The sequence below is a fragment of the Martes martes genome (assembly GCF_963455335.1).
Source record: "Martes martes genome assembly, chromosome: 13".
NCBI lineage: Eukaryota > Metazoa > Chordata > Mammalia > Carnivora > Mustelidae > Martes > Martes martes.
Window position 1 is genome coordinate 77,011,228 of NC_137901.1, and position 20,739 is coordinate 77,031,966.

At 49.7% G+C, this 20,739-nt stretch overlaps 1 protein-coding gene across 1 annotated transcript; it reads right to left on the reverse strand.

The window, feature by feature from the left end:
* Positions 1 to 107: 107 nt before the first annotated feature.
* UNC119B (unc-119 lipid binding chaperone B) lies at positions 108 to 11,583 on the reverse strand. The gene is made up of 5 exons (XM_080822277.1): positions 11,322 to 11,583; positions 8,880 to 8,993; positions 6,498 to 6,609; positions 6,192 to 6,364; positions 108 to 3,890 (listed from the first exon to the last, which is right to left on the reverse strand). Exons 1-5 carry the CDS (start codon positions 11,563 to 11,565, stop codon positions 3,778 to 3,780), a joined length of 756 nt encoding a protein of 251 aa, XP_080678403.1. The 5' UTR covers positions 11,566 to 11,583; the 3' UTR covers positions 108 to 3,777.
* Between the last annotated feature and the right edge of the window lie 9,156 nt (positions 11,584 to 20,739).

The following is a 20,739-nucleotide window of genomic DNA, read 5'->3' on the forward strand; positions in this document are numbered from 1 at the left end:
TCCTGATTTACAGAAAGGTCGTTTAAAGAAACTCAGAGCCCACCGCCACCCCACACCTGCTCCCCCCAGCAACCCACGGGGCCCAGAGGACAAGAGAAGATGCACGTACTGTGAAAATCTTTTATTACTGTCTCTTGTGGCAAAATAACATTTTGTACAAATAAGTCACCGAGTTTACTCTGGACACAAAGACAATATAAACTGGAATGAAGATCTTAGGTGAAGGGGAAAGAGGAGGGAGGACAGATCCGGTCATTGATGTTTCTTATATTCTGTGAAAAATAGATTTACAGGGGAAAAAAATAGACTTTCACAACTTCAATGACTTTACGTGATCCTTTGTAAAACAAGGGGTTAAATCCGCCTCCACCAGACCCTTCTTGGGGCACAGATGTTCTGTAACATGGAATGTGAAAAAACGATGAGCCGAGACGAGCAGACGCTCCCAGCAGGGACCGCAGCAGCCTCTGCATCAGGAATGCTCGGGCCCCAGCAAGGAATCCCTGCTGTGGTTCTGGGGACAGACTGTCTCCAGTCCCCAGACCTCACTGCCATCATGGTGACAAGAGCCACCAAAAGAAAGTGACTTGACAGAGAAAAAAAAAGAGTACCCTGGCAGCGTCCCGGGGATGGCAGGACACACTAAGGCAAGATTCCCCCAACTTGTCTGTTACACACAGCCTATTAAATCCAGCCCAGAAACCAATTCCACTTCAACTGGAAAAATAGGTTGACGATTTCCCATCACTGCCATTTCAAGAATCAACAGTCTATGGTTAGCCCCACCTTCCCTAAATCACTGCAGAACCAGACGGCCCGAGGGCTGGAGGTGTCTTCCCGGAGTTCTGCAGGCCCCCAAATGCTGCTTTCTCTGCAAGGTACCGCGGAGCTGACACGTAAGGACAAGACGGCCTACTTTAGCCCACAACTACTTTTATTGGCTATTTCTTCTGTCTGCTCTTTAGGACAAAATGAAATCAACAGGGATCTTCTTTGGAGAAGCAAGAAGGGCATCACAGCCCAAAGGCTCCACAGGAAAAGAGAGATGCTCTTCCTGGAGATTGCAAGGCAGAGGGACAGGAGCAGGACGGCGGAAGAAGTGCAGGCATCCAGTCCGGTGGCACCAGGAGGGCCTGCCAGGCTGCTGGAACGCGTCCCTCCAGGAGCTGCCCTACAGGAGCTGCCACTCAGATGCCAGCTCTGAACAGGAGGCACGGTCTCCCGTGCAGGTCACTTTTTCCCCTCCCCCCGCAGCATCCCCAGACAACTACTCTCAACAGGCCCGATTCCTTGCTAACACAGCCTCCCGACTGAACTTCTGACTGCTTCAGCTACTTTCAGAGAAAGGAGGACTTCCAAGTCTCTCCCCAGGTCAGGTCCAAAAGCTTGAATTCCAAACTCACCGTGGGTAACACCCCAGAGTAGTGATGCTTCTCGAGATTTCTTGAATACTGAGACACAAGAACCCAGACTACCAGGTACAGAACACCAGACAGACCTTCTGGACCCGAGGGCATATGCCTGTCCTCCTGGGCAGAGAGGGAGCACATGGCCTCAAGACGGCCTCCAGGGAGACCAAAGCAAGCTAATGGGGAGGATACAGCACTGCTCAAGCCAGAAGGCCTGCCTCCGCTGCCCTCTCCGTAGCAAAGGCGAACACTGCATGTAAGAGATGGCCCACTAGTCCACAAGACGTGGTCCTCCCTGGGACACATCTCCAAGACACATGCCATTGAGCAGAGCTCTGGACAGCTCCAGAAACCACATCGTAGAAAATTAAATGTCAAAGAGTAGCAAATCTCCCAATGAGGCTACTGTCCCACAGAGAAGGGGTGACTGTGAAGCTCAATAGGCACAGACAAATCGGCTAGAGGAGCCACAGGGAGACCCAGGGAAGGAGGCAATACTGATGTCCATCCACAGACGGGGAGGAAGGGAGGACAATGCAGCTCTTCCCTGCAGCATGCAGGGCAGAGCCACAGTAAGGCACCTGGATTTGTAGTTGACTCCAGTTCTGAGAGTCACCCAGTCTGGCGATGAGGAACGCGTGTGCAGGGTGCCTGGTCCCTTCCCTCCCTCAGTGGCTGGATCCAGTGCCAGCACACAGGGGGAAGGGTTTTCCCAGCGAGAGAGCCGCCAGCACCTGGCACAGCCCAGACTCTGGCCGGGACACAGCACTGGGCCCAGGTTCAAGGCCACTCACACTCTAGAATCCAAAGAGGGAGCAACACTGGTTAATGAATGCACGGGAGGCTTCTGTGGCCAAGCGCCGGCCCTTCTATCCTGGGCCCCGTGTGGCCTTCGTCCCCAGCACCTTGGGAGACTGCTCCCCTTCGGCTACTCTGATGCTTCACAGGGACTAGGACCACATGCCCGGGCCCCTCCTATCAATGCGAAGCCCCGGCCACAGCAACAATCTTATCAGAGAGTCAGCCCCCGTCAGACAACCAGGAGGCGCAGAGGCGGTAAGAGGCCATCCAGGAAGGGTCTGAGGACAAAAGCAGCCCATGAGGAAGTGCGAGGAAGGTTTTCTGAGAACTCCTTCGAGAGCCACCTTGGGCTACTTCGTCCACCCTTTCCAAATAAATACCCGAAAGCCTTCCCAGCTAGCAGTAGGAAGGATCGGAATATGCGTTACCGAGGTCTGACCTGTCAGGATGGTCCCAGAAATTACTTCAGGAGAATGGCAGACAGGAAAATCCTCCTAAATAAGAAATCTACGGAGTTTCAGAGGCAAATCCACATCAAAAGTCAATCCTGCAGGCTCTCCTATGTAGGGAAAATCAAATCCCTCCTTTAAGCAGCTGCTGGTCTGTAACTATCCCGGGCCCCAATGTGAGCCAGATTAGCCCCAGGAGCCTCTTTAATACTATCAGAAGTCTAACCACACATCACATATGCTGGGAACACCATGGTCCTCTTATAGAACCTCCCCAAAAGAAGATTGGGGAAAAAACCAAAATACAAAATACAAGGCCTGTTGCGGCCTCAAGAGATCCTACTGTTCTAAAAGCACAAAACCGACGGTCTGTTTCAGGAGATACTCAGAAGTTAGAGCCAGGACAAGCAGAGCAAACTCATCTGTCCTCCAAGATGGGCAACAGGAAGGCACAGCCAGGCTGAAACCTCGGCGTGTCCCTAGGAGGGCTGGTAGAGGATCCTGGAAGTCTGACAGAGAAGCAGGCCTCGCCACGACACAGACCTTTCAGTTTGGCGGCCCTAGTGGCCCCCGGCGCCTCCACTCTTGGCGCCCCTCCACCACCCCCTTTCCAGTTGCTTTAGAACTACACACAAGCTGAGGTCAGACTATGCTGACAGCAGCACTGTGAGAGGAGGAAGCACCTAGAAGAGGCCTGGTTTCAGCTTCTCGCTGCGCCCGGGATCCTACAGAGAAGCCACTGAGCCGCGAGGTGGCCAGAGCCTCCTCACCCTGACGCAGCTACACCACAGAGACCCAGGCTCACCAGCACAACCACCAGGCGACTAGGACAACAGGAAAACAAACTTGCTTTCTTCTCTGGACTCCAGGAGACTGACCCTAATTCTTTACTCTAGTACCTCTGTGACCTACAGGGCAGGGAAAAGGGAAGAAAAAATACTGGGGAAGAAAACACAGCACTGCTTGGCACCTCTCCTGAGCGCAGGAAACTACCACCCCAGCCCTGGCTTTCTGGGACCAGGCTGCAGACGTGTGTTGAGGAACAGCAGGTTCAACCACCTCCGTGTGCCAGGACCTTGGGCCACAGCAAAGCACATCCCCGCCTGCTCCTGCAGCGGTCACTGGCCTCCGTTATAGGCATAGTCGGCCTTGTTGTGCATTATCAGCTTGTTGTCGACAAAGTAGAAGCTGTCAGAGCGGGTCTCATAGGGGTTTTCAATCATCAGACGAACTGCAAGTCAGAGAAAGGGAAACAGCAAAGACACACGTGTGAGTCCACCCCCTGGGCTAGGTGGGAAAAGCCACAGTATCCCCCCTATAATTTATAAGCCGGCCTTCCAGACGTGAGTATACTCTGCCAGAATAATGAGGTCAGAACAGAGGGGGGCGGGCTTGGAGAGCTGCAGAGAGCCACAGAGGCCCCCAAATGAAACACGATACCCACACCTCAACATACTGATGCAAGCAACCCTGACGTGGCACTCCCGGGGCATCTCCAGCCCTTCGTCAGAAGCCGGGGAAACAGGATCGCCCTTTTGCCAACATGGACCACAGAAGACTGTTTATTCAGTACTTTGGTCTGTCCCCCACCCTAGACATTCTGGTCTAAATTCCGAAAGCTGTGCCTCACGGTGCCCCCTTCCCAGGGGCTCTGCTGACAACCAAAGGAAGCCTAGGTGTGCATGAGTGCGGGGGGACCACGGGCGAGGAGCCTTTCACAGGCATGGCTCAGGGTATTAAATCGCAAACGATCGCAAACGATCCCTGCTTATCTTGGGACCTGCTTATCTTGGGATCCAGATTTAAATCTTCTGTTTGCTCAGCCAACTGTCCAGTCCTCTTCAGGCATAATAGAGAGTCAAGACAATGAACAGTCACTACCTCTGATCGTTCGAGTTAATGATCACATGCTACTCTGGTTCCTCTGGAGGAAACACGCTTGTTTACCACAGTTCTCAAAAGATGAAACAGATTATGTTTAAAGTCCTTTGAACCCACTCAGGCTGAAGTTATTTCGTTTATATCCAGATTATTGACCTCCACACTATTTCAGCATATTTGGTTTCAAGAAGAAAAGTCCTACTGCCTTGGGTAAAAACTGAAACACTATACATGATCCTGTTTTGCAAGTTGTCTACATCTCCTGGCCCAGTGTGGGGAGCAGGGTCAGCTGCAGTCATAAACAGCCGGCCCCACGTCAGCAATCCTTGTTTTATCTGGAAACAGCGCCGTCAATGTGAGTGAAGAATATTCTGGTTCTCGGAATGTAACCGTTTTAAGGATCTGGGATTCTGAGAAAACCAGTCAGTGTACGTAGATCCTTCCCTACAACTCAGCCAAACTTCCCCCTCTAGTCACAGGATCCCACTCACATTCTCATTGTTCTGCAGCCATTTCCGCTGGTTACCAACGTGATAAAGCCTGTTCTTTCTCTCCGTGAGTCCACCTCTTCCCTTTCTCCAGCTTCTCCCCCTGGTGCCTCCCCAGTTTTTCCTCCCCAGAACTACAGGATTACTCTTCCTAAGACATGGCTTCCATCCGGCCATTCCTGCTGCTCTGAACTCCGTAATAATTCCCCATTTCCTGCAGATCTCTTCTGGCGGCAGAGGATGAGGAAGCCCTCTGATTCTAGTTAGCGCCCAGCTTCACTTCTCCCTCTGACTAAGGAGAAAGGGGAGGGCAAACAAAGAGCGCCGGGCAGGAGCCAATGACCAGAACATAGTGAAAAACCAGAGGCTTGGAGAGGTGCTCCAGCTAACCCTAGGCCCGGGGATGGTCAGGGGCCTCCCTTCCTCTCCCTCAGCCACCCCCTTTCCTGCAGCAGGCACCTAAAGCAAACAGCCTCCATTATTTTTTTTTTTTTCCAGTCAGTCCTTCTAATTCAGTGAATAATGTTTTCCCCTTTGGGGGCACATGTAAATGGATTTTCAACTGGTTTTTTTTCTTTTTTCTTTTTTTAATTAACATGTAATATACTATTAGCTCCAGGGGTACAGGTCTGTGAATCATCAAGCTTACACACTTCATAGCACTCAACACAGCACATACCCTATACCCTCCCCAATGTCCATAACCCAACCACCCTCTCCTTACCCCCCTCCCCCCAGCAACCCTCAGTTTGTTTTGTGAGATTTAGAGTATCTTATGGTTTGTCTCCCTCCCAATCCCATCTTGCTTCATTTTTTCCTTCCCTACCCCCCAAACCCCCCACATTGCCTTTCAAATTCCTCATATCAGGAAGATCATACAATAACTATCTTTCTCCGATTGACTTATTTCCCTCAGCATAATACCCTCTAGTTCCATCCACATCATTGCAAATGACAGCCTTCGATGCTCCCATACAGGCAGAGTTTGAAACCCTAGACAGGAGTGCTAGGGACTGAGAAGCCTGAGGTCAAATGCCTAGAGAGGCGTCTTGTCACCACCTCCCTCCTCTGCCAAATGAGGACATTGGACCAGATACGACTCCAAGGTTTGTTCCTTCCAGCCCTAAGAATCTAGAATAGTACAGAGATTAATGGATACATACTGACATCTTCCGAAAGCTGGGGAAACTCATAGATATGTTCACAAGTGTTCCTACTGCTAGGGATGCAGAAGCCGAAATCGAAGTCAAAGTTTTTCAGCAAGTGTTCCCGGAAATAGTGCCGCTCGATCATCCGGAAGTTTGACACAGGTTTGTCTCCCACTGTGAACTCCACTCTGCAAAATAAAACTTTGTGAGCCCCACTTGGCCTCCTCCCTCCTCCCTTCTCTAAGGCCAATCCAGAACCCAACCAAGAACATTCTTTGTGGACAAGCAAGTGTTCTCCCCTCCAGAAATACGGGTACTCACGTCGCCCCGACTGTCCGGAGGCGGAGAAAGGCTGGTGTGAACTGATAGCGGACAAAACGTCCTGCACTGATATCCACGTCTCCACCTTCGTCGTCGTCCTCCTCCTCTTGGTCTGAAAGAGCACACAGCGTCTTGAGTGTATGGTCTTGGCACCACTGGTCCCAACAGCGCAACCAACGGACGGTACTAACACCCACAGCAGGACGACCAATATCGACTGTGCCTTTGCTACAGACCAGGCCTTGTGCTGATCACTTCCCAGGATCCTCAGAGCAATTCTGTGGGGTATCATCATCATCTCCATGTTACAGATCAGGACGCAGAAGCTCAGAGACATTAAGCCACATGTCCACAGTCCCCCAAATAGTAATTGGAGGAAGCAGGAATTTGAACCCAGGGACTCGAAGCTTGTTCTCAAACACTAAACTATTTACCTTTTACATAGCTTAGGGGCCTGGGCCATATCCTAAGGCAGCCGGCCTGAAATACAAGCCAGGGGCTAGGCCCCCCGCATGGTGGACAGCATACAGATAGGTCTGCTGGTGACGAGGGGCAGTACTAGCTGTCAACCAGAAGAATAAGACTACAAAGGTTGAAACTAGTCAAAAGGCCAATTCAAAGAATGCAATGAAACGGCAGCAAAGACAAACCTAGAAATACTCTTGTTATTTAAGTGGAAGAAACTGGCCTCCAGACTCGGGATATTGTAATGCCTACTCCAGGCCGCACCAGGTCCAACACTGACCACTTGGGAAACAGCAAGGCTGATGGGCAAGTGCGGGACCTGAATGAGGGTGACTCTAGTCCATTCCCGAACCCAGAAAGTGGAAGTCCTGTAAAATGAGCCAGAGAACCATTCTAATGTGAAAAACAAGGTAGTTCCTACTAGTAGCCATCCAGTGTCCAGCAAAAGTATTTTCTCCAGGTATAGGCTGAACGTGGGTGCAACTTATCTCTCTTTTAGTCGCAAACATCTCCGCCTATGACAATCCCAAGAGCATATGGGCAACACCGAGCAGGGGTTCAGAGCCAGACCCTGGAGAGTCCTCGTTCCAACAATGTGATTCGGAGAGAATCACACCAAATCTTCTCAGGGATTCAAACTCCTCAGAACGAGTGCAGCAGGAGGGTACGATTCGGTGGGAGCATACTCTAAGTGAATCAAGTTCTTAAAGGTAAAGACTGGAAAAGTTGAAAATCAAGGATCTGCAGCTGACCTTCTTGAGACAGTTCAATTTTGTACTGAAATGACTACTATGGGCCCGGTCTAATCCGAGTCTACACACCTGAAGCGGCCCTGGGGTCTTTGAAACATCCGAAATGCTGGGACATGTCACCCAGGGATGTGAACGCCCCATCACAAGAATGAAGCTGGCTGGCCCTGATCCTCCCATCACCAGCTAAGTCCCCACCAGCTGGAGTCGTGGGGTGCCTTGGTCAGCTCTAGATTATGAGAGCATAAAGGATGCCAGATGGGGCTGGGGCTGCAGCCTTGGCTGTACAATGAACCTGAGCTGAGACCTTCTCAGGAAAGCCTTTCAACCCATGCAGGATACTAATACCTGCCTCACCAAATTTACAGGCTCTTTCTGAGCAGCAAATCAGATGAGAAGAGCTTCACAAAAAAAATTATTAATACACACTTCGGTGAATACTCTGGGAGTCATCTGTGCTGGTGTTCTAACAACGAACACCAGAGGGTGCTCCGTCTCCGGTGATGAGCTCCAAGACAGCCATGAGGTCCTCAGGCCAGGAATGAGTCACCCTGGGGCTGCATCACAAGCACGGAAGCATCTATTCAAAGCTAATTTAAGGAATCCCAAGTAGCTCATAGGTCTGGGCTTTCTATTCATCCAGAAAATGGTGAAGATTAAAACCTAAACTAGGACTTACATGGAACTAGGAGGAAAGTGATGGAGAAGACGGGGAGCCTGGCCTGGGACTCTCAACATCACCCTTCCAGCATCCCCAGGAACCAAGGTTCAGGGGAATCTTTCCTCATTCTACTTTAATTCCAACGTTTCCTTTCCTAAGTGGAGGCAACATGGTAAGATGAACAAGCACAGGACCTTAGGAAAGTCACTTGGAAATTCTGGGCCTGTTTCCTTATCTGTAAAATGGGAAAAATAGCTCCTCCCAGAAATGGGAGGATTAGAGAACCCGATGCAAACAGAAACATGTATACAACCAGCAGAGGGTACATACTCAACAAACACCAGCCTCTCAGTGCTTCTGATCAGCAGGGCTGACAGGCCAGGCTTCAGGAGGAGGCCCGGCAGTGGACATGCTGGAGTCTAAGCTGCCGGACCCAACGGCTCTCACAGACGGAAGCCAAGAGCCTCGGAGACATTCTCAAGGCGGGGCGACAATACTGAGGCCTACCTGAAACACAGGGTTTGGCGATCTCAAAGAGCACTGTCCCTGTCTCCAAGTCTCGAATTTTGAAACGAGTGAAATCAATACTGTAGATGTTATCTTCGGGTTTACATAAATAATCTGAAAATAAGAGACAAATGCTGTTAAATAACCCTCCAAAACTACCATTTCCTTCTTTCTTAAGTTTTGAAGCAAACTCAGGGTTTTTCTTCTTACACAATTCACTTAAAATACACCCCAAAACTTCTTCTTATGTTATTAGCAAAAGTTGTGTGACAAGAGTAAGGGGACTGAAGAAAGAAAAAAAGAGCATGGATTTGGATGGGATGAAAGATTATCATAACACTTTTAGAGACAGGGAAGTTTAAGGGGCTTCCTTTGGAAACACCCCCAAAAATGGCCTACAAAGCTTCCATGATCTATTAACTTGATGTCACAACAGGACAGAATTTTTTTACAAATCCATTTTAAAACATTTATGCTGATCTAACGGCCAATATAGTGCCTGTCTGCCAGCCGTGAGTATCGCACAGCAGATATCAGCAAAGCTTTCTATAAAGGGCCACATCATAAATAATTTAGATCTTGGGGCCACACCATCTCGGTCACAAGTACTCAACTCTGTCACTGTAGCAAAAAGCAGCTGCAGACAACCTGCAAATAAATAAGTATGGCTGTAGTCCAATAAAACTATTTACAAACGCTGAAATATAAATTGCATATAACCACGTATGCCGAGATCTTTTTTCCCCTCTACTATTTAAAAATGTAAAAACCATTCTTAGCTTGTGGACTGCACAAAACCAGGTGGTGGACCATACCTACACGGGTGACAGGGCAGATCTGCTGGGAGGGCACTGGGCCAAAGTGCAGTGGAGCCCGTGACAACCTGAGCAGCTTATCAATATGGTACCCATCATAGGAAACTTCCCTGATTTCTTTCTATGACAACTCCTGATAGCATCTTCTCCACAACTCATTTGAGCACTTTTTCTTACATTGTCTGCTAAGCCGCTGATTATTTGTAAACCCTAAGAAGACTGAGATGGGTTCTGCACCTTTCGAGAGTATTCAATAAATAACTTGTTGAATAGAACAGACATGAACAAAATCCAGAGTCACCGAGCTCTGACCTGTGGATTTCTCCAGTAGGCTTCTGGGGCGAGTCTGAGCAAAAGCACCAACTCCAGGCTCCTACACCTGAGTGCCCACTGAGAATGCTGCTTAGGGGCAGGCATTAGAATGGCCCGATTCACCCTTGGTATCAGGAGAAAGCAGGAGGCTAGAATGCTGAGGTGCTGAGCACTTTCAGACCTTCAGAGCCCCAAATGAAAACGGGGACAGAAAAGAAGTAGCGTTTTCACAATGTTTCAATAAACTGATTAGCAAGACCTTCTAAAGATATACTCAGGCATGCAAAGGACAGGCCAAATCACAGGAACTGCCACCAGCTACCTGAGGTACACCTGAGCAACGGCCCCCCACCCCACCCCGACAGCTAAAGCAAGCTGGGTCTAACCAGGGAGGGGGGAAATGGCAGCAAGGAAAAGGGCGGCAAGTCAGGGTTGGCTTGGGAGAGAACACGAATGGGGAGGAGAGCCAAGACAGGGGGTGGGCAATGTATTTCTTCCCAGCCTTCCTTATTATCAACGAAACCCTGTGGGATGGTTGCATTTCAGGCAAGAAATGCATTTCTTAAACCCTGACACGTTCTTAATTTACTAGAACAGGTGTCAAAAGCCGGAGTCACATTTTGGACTGGGTACATAAACTGAAACTTTATTACATATTTTCTAATGCGGCAGTTTTCAATTTGCATGAAATGCCATGGCAATATGTTTGAGGAAGGGAAGCCCCCCCCCGCCCCGCACACAAAGGGGCAAGGCTTGGGACCAAAGGAGTAAGGGGGCCAAGGAAGGCTGGAGAGGGGCCTGTCAGGGGACGGGGTGGAGGGAAAGGCAGAGAAAGCTGGTAGAGGTCTGGGCGGGCAGACACTGCACAGGCTGGGAGTGGGCAGGCTGAGGGAGCCTGGCTGAGCAGGAAGTTCACTGGTACCTGTGGGTCTCCCAGGACGAGGGGGCAGCGGTCCCACTTAACCAGGTTCAAGAGGTTCCGGTTAAGCTAAGGGGGCTCCCTACCCAAAGGGATCCAGCTTAGGAGGAGAACGGCCCGGCCTGGAGGCCCAGCTGGGGCCCGCCCATGAGGAGCCTGGCGTGGCCGGACACAGGAGAGCGCGGTCAAGCTCAAGGCGAACCCCTTTCCAACCAGGTCTGGGTAAGAGTGGGGAGCACAGAGCTGGCCCGGCTGAGAGCCGGGCGACGCGGCCTGGCCGGCTGAGGGGGTCTGGGTGGTCCCCCGGGCCGGTCAGGTGGCGAGCGGCCGGCTCCGCTGAAGACAAGGGGCCCGGGGCCCGGTGCGAGGGTAGGGCGCGGTCGGGCCGGCACTCACTCTCGGTGACCCGGCTGAGGCGAAGGACGTGCTCGGGCCGGATGGTGTCGAGAGCCAACAGCTCCTGCTCCGTGACCGCCGCCCCGATGCCGTCCTCTGCCGCGTGGTGGGGCGCCTGCCGCCGCGCCTTGAGTCGGTTCAGGACGCCGCCGCCAGTCTTCTTCTTCTCTTCCTTGCCGGCCACCAGCCCCCCAGACCCAGCCGCCGACCCGGGGGCCGCAGCCTTGGGGTTCGACCCGCTCATCTCTCCGCCGCCAAGATGGCCGCCGCCTCCGCAGCGCCGTAACTATGGAGAGCGGGGGCGGGGCCCCGAGTGGCACCTGGGGGCGGGGAGGGGGCGGGGAAGAGGCTGGGGCGGGGCGGGGAGAAGGCGGGGGCGGGGCGGGGAGAAGGCGGGGGCGGGGCGGGGCCGGGCCTGCGGGCAGGAGCCAGCCGCCTGCTCTGCCCGCTCGGTCCCCGCCAGGTGTGAACCCTAGTGGCGGGGGGTGCCAACCCATCAGACTCCATCAGACCCCCCAGGATCACCCCAAATGTCTTTAAAATATTTCATACAGTCAAATGACTTTCTGTCATGTAAACTAGACAAGGCATCTTGAGGAAATATTTTCTGATCTTTAGCACAGAAGTTAAAACAAGTGCTTGCTATGCAACAGCGGCTTCCCAATTAGATTACCATTTCTAAACCCTACTGTGTCAAGCTTTGAGCTAGACATCAGGCTAGACTACAAGAAATATGAGAATATGAACCAGGGCTGGGATTAGGTCCACCTTATTAACTATTGTATTCTGGCCGTAGAGTTCATGTCTGACACAGTTGGTGCTCAATAGGACTGAATGAGTGAGTGAAAAAATGCCCCGCTATGAAGGAGCTACCCCTTTGTTGGGGAAGACTGTGAAGTACATAATTCGTTATGTGGACACTCCTCTTGACCAGCCCAGCATGAATGAACTAGAAGACGAACCAGACTGCTAACTGCTCTAACAGAGGTTACAGCAATGGTGCAGAACACACAGGAGTGGTCTGGCCCAATGGAAGAGGCTTCACAGAGGTAACATCTGCACAGAACCCTGGAAGTTAATCACAATTTCACTAAGTGGAGGAGGTGGATCAGGGGGTTGGGCAGGCGGGTGGAGGGTGGGTTCAGGCTGCCCTCTCACACCCCAAGTGGCTCCTTCTCTAGAGATTCTGGGTCAACAATCTTCTGTGTTAGAGACCTGGGTCCAAATGTTGTCCTGCATCTGCTAGGTCGGATATCACCTCTCAGCCAGACTGATTAGAGTGAAACTCCACCCCTTTCCCCGAGATCAGCTTCAAGACTTGGTTTATGCTGGGCCTCGCTGAGTCCTTCTCACTTTATGTAAGGGGCTTGGGAGGGGCTGACAGGCCTAGCCTGGTTCCTGGACAAAATCCAAACCTGACTCCACCCAGGGCTGCCCAGCCTGGTGGAACAGTGTGTGGCCAAGTTCCTATCTAAATGCTGCCCTGTCTTTGAGAGATTACCACTGGGTGGCATCTACCAAACCGTTTAGGAAAATTTTATTTATTTATTTATTTATAAAGATTTTATTTATTTGAGAGAATGAGAGATCACGAGCAGGGGGGAGGGGTAGAGGGAAAAGCAGACTCCCCGCTGAGCAGGAGCCCCATGCGGACTCAATCCCAGGACCCTGTGATCATGACCAGAGCCAAAGGCAGACCCTTAACTGACTGAGCCACCCGGGAGCCCAGTTCAGGAAAATTTTAATAGATGTGTACAAAGAATTAAAGTCCTTCCCTTCGCAAACAATTCTTTTTAAACCACTGATCAGTGAGTGGTTACTGAAGAATTTCCAGAACTTTTAATATGCTACTTAATTGTGAATCACTAGGAGGGAGGCTCAGCTTGCAGCCATTTCCCACACTCACTTGCTCACTAAAACTTTGTTCTCAGAACACTAGGACTAGTTACCTGGATCCCCGCTTTCATTTCTAGGGATGATAACAAATGTATTACCCTCCATTACCTGAACTTCAGATCCTTTAGCACAAAGACGTTTACCACAGAGCCACATGTAACACTGAAAAATTACAATAAATTACAGTTGCATCCATTCATGTTATGCAGCTGTTAAAAAGAATGAGATCCATCTATGCCAGTATAGAGAGCTTAAAGATATACTAAGTGGGGGGGAAACAAGGCACAGAATCCCATTTGTTTAAAATAAAAAGGACCTGGATATACAGATTTATATTTGTTAACTCCAAAGGAAAAATTCTGGAAATGCACTAAAGTGTTAACCGGTTCCCTCTGAGGAGGAGAGCATTGGAAGGAACTAAAATGGGAATGTATTCACTTTTTACACGAGAGCTACTTATGTTCTGTTTTATCACAGCAGGCATATGATCATGGGTTGCTTGTATATTAAAAAATATCTTAGGATCTCTGGAAGAAAATGCTAAGCCAAAGTAGCCTTATCTTCTCTTAAAATTTAAAAGCAACTTAACACTTGATCAAGAAAGTTAAATAAAAACTGCCATACAGGGGCATCTGGGTGGCTCAGTCATTAGGCATCTGCCTTCGGCTTGGGTCATAACCAGAGTCCTGGGATCGAGCCCCGCATCGGACAACCTGCTTCTCCCTCTCCTGCTCCCCCTGCTTGTGTTCCCTCTCTGACTCTGTCTCTCTCTGTCAAATAAATTTAAAAATCTTTAAAGAAAAAAAAAAAAACCTGCCATATAAGGGAGTTAGGACCTGTACTCTCTCCAGTTGCCACCTATGAATTGTGATTACAAGGAAAAGTCTGTCTTTAGAAAAGACACACAAAAATTATACATGTATATAATAATATAGTATATGTATTACATATATAATAACATAGCATTATGTATTATATGTATTATACGTATATGGAAGGAGCAGAAAAAAACAAGGGCTATAAACTCCAATCCGCCTCTGCCTCTCTTCACCAAATCTTCCTATGGTATATCAAAAGGCTCTTTTAAAAAAATTTTGGAAAGTACATAAACTAAAGCTGTATTTGGGGGAGAGAGGACAACCAAGACCTACTGCATTAAATAGTAACCCCAAGGCTTCCCTGGGCTAGACGGGTGAAGACTGGAGTGGAAAGAATGGCCTTCCTTTCACCGCAGCTCTGCAAGTCCCTCTCCTTCAGGTGGCTGTTTTCCTCACTGTAAGACGTGTGACAGTGGCTGTTTTCCAGGGCAGCCCCAGGGTAACCAGGCAGTCTGCCTCAGATCAGGCCAGGCAGGTGGGGCCTGGAGCTGGTGCAGCCAAGGTAAGCAAGACATCAGAGGGCTTTTTTCTGGCAAGACAGGGAAATTCAGTCCTCCTTCCTACTGCCTCCTAAAGGTGCCATGCCTCGAGTTAGTGGGTCAGGCTGGGGCTGCAGGCCGGCCTTGCAATCTGGGACTGAGAACTGGTAATTTCCTAGTATCCAAGTCACCACTCTCCCTAGCTGAGGGTTGTTTTTACAAAGCATTAATTTATTATTTATACCCCCCTGTTTCCAAAAAGGGTATCTAGCCTATTCCCAAGTCATACAGTGCAAGATTGGTGAGTAAAAATTCATGGAGCCTTGTGAAGGGTAGTACTTCAAATTTGTAAATGCACGTACTGTTTGAACCCAGTAATTCCCTAATGGAGTTTGAAGAAACACTTGCATGTGTGCACAATATGTGAAAATATGTGCATATGGACATATAAAAAAATACATATGGAAATATACACATCGGACTGTCACCTGTATTATCCTCTAGGGATTAGACAGGTAGATATGAGAATGATGGAATTTTCACATTTTGCACCCCATGTAACTTAAAAAAATGTTTATGCATTTCCTGTATCACTAAGTCTTAAAGGGTTATTTTCTTTTCCAGAGAAGGAATGATATGATAAACCTCCACGTAACCATCACCCAGCATCATTAGTTACCTTCCTTCAAACAATTCTTTTTAAGGGACAGCCTGTGGCAGCGAGAAGTTCGACAGTCACAGTCAGTCCTCACTCGGCTACTGACCAGCTGTGGGACTTTGCATGGGTCATCCACTCCCTCTGAGCCTTCCTTTCCCCTCCTTTGTAAGGGGAGCTAGTCACACATCTCCCCGAGGGCTGTAGTGAAGAGACAAAAAAAACACAACGAAAAGCACGATGCTGGTGTCAGGAAGTATGTCTCATGAACGGTCACTCTGCCAACCTATTTCAGTGGCCTTTCTGCAGGACCCCTCCGCGGAGGGCACGAAGACACGGAGCTGGACGGGAGAGCATGTTGACTGGAAAGAGCTGAAGGGAAACGAGCTGGGGACCGGCTTGAGAAAGTGACACATGGACTCCAGTGGCAACAGCAAGAAACCTAGAAGAGCAAGTCTGAGCACAAGGCCAAGCGGAAAAGCAAGTGGGGTTATTTTTTTACTAACATACGCGTGGGCAGCAACACACAAAACTACGGCTCTTGGGCCCGAGTCCTGCAGTGAGGTGCCTGGCATCTCGGGTTGCTAGAGAGCAGAGGCAATCCTGCTCCAGAATCTCCTGGCTCCACCTTCTCTCCGCCTTGACCCCTCACCACTAAAAGCAACGAGCTTTCCAGTAAATGTGGGGAAAACTCATCTCTCTTCCTCTATAAAAGGTGGAGGGGGGCGGGGTACTAAATATGGAGAAAGGTCCGGCACACCAGCTCCAGCCAACCGGGAGCCTGATTTCCTTAGCGAGATTAAGATCTGGACCCAAGGAGTGGTTTAACCCAACCCCCCAGCACTTGGCCCAAGATCTTCTGTCAGACAGTTTTCCTCCTGGAACTCCCTAGAGCAAGGCTTCTTCAGGTCTCTTCCCCCATTTGGCAGCTCATGGAAAACTGCCTGAAATAGTAACAGCTAGGTCTGAATTAGTAAAGAACTCTAGTTATGGGTGGGCTCGAGCTAAGAAAGAGGCTCCATGGGCCTCCTGGTTTATCTGGGCCCTGAAAACAGACTCCACCAACACTGGCCTCAGAATTCTTGAATTCTGCCCTTTAAGGCCAAACTCTCCCGCCCTCTCTTCATACCAGCAGCCTCCACAGCTGCTGGGGAAATTTAGCAGGTAAGTTCTAGAGCCTGGAGCCAGTCGCATAGCACTGTGGGGTAAGCAGAGGTAATGAGAGTAGTAAGGGAGTAAATGATCAGGAGCCAGAGCCTGGGTGTAAAATCCCAGCTCTGTCTTTTGCTGGCTGTATGGCCTTGGGCAAGTCACTTCACCTATGAAAGGCTCATACCAACTGGTGTGTTGAAGATTAAACAAGCATTAACATCTGTGTAAGTGCTTGGCATTGTGCCTCCTCCATTTCAAGGTCTCCATAAGGGATATCTACAATTATCCTTACAGCCTTAGAAAGAACAGAGGCTTTGCAGGCAGGCAGGCAGGCAGAGTTTGAAGCCTGTCTTGACTGTTTACTGACTAGCCTGCGGAAAATTACTTAAGTTTTTAAGTTACATGTTCCTCAGCTGTAAAACGAGGTGGATAAATTACAGGAAAAACATCCTTTGGTCCTTCTGCCCCTTCCCAATGTATACTCAACACTCAACACTGACAACACACTAGAAAAAGAGAAAGCAGTTAGGGTATGTGGGTGGCTCAGTTTGTTAAGCATCTGACTCTTGATTTTGGCTCAGGTTATGATCTCAAGGTTGTGAGACTGAACCCTGTGTTGAGCCCACGCCAAGCCTGCTCAAGATTCTCTCCCTCTCCCACCATTCACTCCCCACTCCAACCCCACAGCATACGCTCTCGTTCTCTCAAAAAAAAAAAAAAAAAGAGAGAGAGAAAACTGTCCCAGGGCTTGATCTGTCCACAGGCTGTCACAGAAGCTGAGGGAAAGATGTGCACTGGGAGGGAGACAGTCATGTCCTGGTGTAGCAGTGAAAGTGGAAAACAAAACAACTGTTTATTTTTCCCTGAATGCACTGCTGGCTGAAATGGCCAGGCAGTTTTACAGAACTTCATTCCCTTAACCAAACATCCCGGCTGAAATGGACAAAAGCCCCTCGTCTTTTCACAGGAGAGCCCTTTGCAGCCAAGTGAGCCCCTGGGTCTCCCCTTTCCCACCCCATCACTTCATCTTTTTGCAATCAAGTTCAAACTCAATCTCAACAGTGTCACTGCAAATTGTTTATTAAAACACAAAGCAATGGACAGTGAAAAACATCCTGATTTTTTTTTACTTTTTGGTGGGAGTAGGGTGGGGCATGTAAAGGGTAGGGACAGATGGAGAAAGCCCAGAAGGAAAGACAGCTCTATCCACCCCTACTGCTTTCCCGGGCCAGCCAGGTTCAAAGCCCCTCAGTCACATCTCACTGTGCTGCTGCAAATGCATGTTGTGGCTACAGATGAAGAGTTGGTCTGACCTCCGCAGGGAGAAGATGGGAATCTAGGAGCTACCAGGGCTACTAAGAACTTGACACTATTCTCCAGTACTTGGTACAGAATAGAGCAGCCAGGCCCGATCTGGAGGGGCGGGATGGGTTTCCTGACAAGTCAGGTTAGGTCAGTAATGGTTGAAGAGGCTGCTCTGAGCTCAGAATGGGCAGCTGGTCCTAGTGCATTGAGAACATGGTGGAAGGAAAATCCAAGGAGGGGACTAATCCAGGGTCAAATTTCTTTTCATTCCCTGGATCATGACACACCAGGGAAGAGAAGAGTCAAAAACGCCTCATTCCTGGTTTGCCGTGAAGATCTCCCTGCCAATTCTCCCCTCCCAGCTGGCAACTCAGCTCTCCTTTCCCGACAGTTGTCCTTTCAAAGGACGGAAAGCACACTTCAGTTTGTTGTTGTTTTCCCTCATACTGAAATAAAGCACTGAAGCTCAAAATAGAGGTGAGAATGAAGTTCGGCTTCTCCTGGTGCTATGTGCCCCCATCTCACAAGCCTGCCTGGATGTTTGAGGTGCCAGGGCCCTCCCTGCCAACTCGAACAGGACTACTGTTTCCCCGGCTACCAGCACAATCCTGGCTCCTTGTTTTTATACTCCTGGGGGGCGGGGGGTGAGGGGGAGTGGACTGTCCCAAGAGATCCATTCTGCTCTTTTCCTGCCAACCCAGCCAGTCCCCAAATCATCTGCTCTTATCAAAATGATTTGGCAACCAAAGGCAGGCGAGCCAAAAGGCAGCTGGGGAAGGACAAACTAGATCGGCAACAAGCCACCCATGTACAAAGAAACCCGCCCTAGCTGGGCAGCTGACCCACTGATGCCAATCTGGTCTCCTAATAAAATGAGGAAATCTAGCCCTCTTGCCCCAGGAGAGGTCTAAATACAGAAAGAGTCCGAGCTCGGACGGATAGGGAAAAATTACTCTGATCTCTCTGAAGCATGAACATTAAGGCTTCTTTGCAATTTTCTTAGAGCTCTCTGAACCCTAATTAGATCTTTCCATAGAAGAGAAGCAGACTTCTAAGAGTTCTGAACACATCCCAGGTGTTTCTCGTTCTGCTTCTGCACTACCCACTTAGCCTTACCCCAGGCTCCTCCCCTAGGGCCACAGCAGGAGGAGGCCCAAAGCATCTCCTCCTTCCCTCTTTTTGAACAGGAGCATCTGTTAGTCTCTCACTTTGGAAAGCTCACCTGCTCTCCTAGGTCCTTTGGAGAGACATGGAGGACAGTATTACATGTTGCCACTTGATGCCATTAAGGCTCCTCGAGGCAAGAAGACACTTGAATTAGGTCAGAGCCGGCCAGCAAAGGGTAAGGGGGGAGGGATGGGGAAGCAGCCCCACAGCAGGGACTGTAAGACCCCTGCCCAGACCTGAATCTAGAGGGAATGCCCACCCTGGCTCAGAGCAGGAGAGGAAAAGGCACTGTGCTGACCGGGGTGGGTCCTGCCCCAATCTCCAGGAAGGGTAGAGAACTTGTGGACTCTCTCCCTGGGCTTCCCAAGGTGAGCCAATTTCTAGACAAAGGAGTCTATCTGCTAGGAAAGGGAAAATACTGCTGTTGTTTTCTGAAGTTCAACTGAGATTCTAGAAGCCATGGCCAGGCCTTCTCAGGAGAAAGCAGAGGCAGGATAAGAAGGAAGAGAAATTCCTTAAAACAGAAGCTTCTCCAAAAAGATAAAGAAGTCAAAACACAATTCTGAAACTGGATTAAACAGTTTCCAGGCACAGAAAGGGGGAGGTAAACTTAAACTTCACCTCATCTCTTCAAAGCTTAATTGACCTCTAATGTGATCCCCCAATTTCAGGCCAGTATCTCTTACACAAACAGCGGGAAAAAGAGAACAAGGTCACACTCTCAAACCAGCCAGTGGCCCTGCAGGCCCTATGGCCCCCCTGGGAGTCTGACACCGCTGACACTTGAAGATAACCATCTTTCAAGTCACCAGAATTCAAGATATCCACTGAGCAGCTTCTCCTCCATAGCGGAGACTTTATGGGAAAATGGATCTGGTTTAGGGGACATGTGTCCCACAGATTATTTCCTGGCACAACGTTTCAGCCAGCATGAGTAAAACCCAAAATGGCCAGCTGGCCCCTGACCCAAATCTGAGCTAGGCTCATACTCTCAGCCTATCCCCAGAAGACATCTTTGTGTAGTCCACCCAGAAACTGAACCGAAAAAGGAGTTTCATCTTGGCCATCTGCTCTTGGCTTTGGCCAGCTGGGGTCAGGGAAATCTAAAAACCTAGGAGAGCATGGATCCAGAAGAGCCCAGATCTCCCTTTCTCCAGGCCTAAGTGGCATCCCTCATCACCTCCCCGACCCTAGACAGACTCCCTACAGCATAGCCGCCTGGTCCTAGCACTAGCTCAAAATATAGGCAGGGGAACAAACAGTGCAAAAAGCAAACGATGAACAGAGTAATTCGTGACACACACAATACAAAAATAAAAATAAAGAGTGCCCCACCCCACCCCTTTAACCTAAACTTCATGTACCTATATCATCTTGGAGGAGCCAAAAACAAAAAAAAAACAAAAACAAAAAAAGCTTTCAAGTTCAGCATCATGGGCCAGCTGTGACTGGCCCTGGGCAGCTCTGTTAGCTGGGTGGGCTTGGCTCCAGGGGACTCTACCCCAGCCCCCACCATACTTCTTCCTGTTTCCTCACTTCTCCTTTAGCTTTTGTGAGCCATAGAAAGATGTTCCTTCCTTTCCGACACAAGTAGAGGAAAATGCCCATCCCTATCCCTGAGCTCAGGGGAAAGGAGTGGGCTTGGAAACAGGGGTGGGCTTGGAAGCAAAGCTGCTTGGCTTACAGTACCATTAGGAAATGGCCCCAGGAGCCAGAGTTTCCTTCTGAGACTCTGAGTCACTGAAGGAATGGGTTGAGGTGAGGAGGCGGGACCCCTCCTTCCTCAGAGACCCAGGCAAACTAACAAACAAGGCAAAATGGAGGCAGCACATCCTCCTTCCTCATCTCGTCTACTCCACTGGCAGTGGCCTACAGCTGTGGGGAGT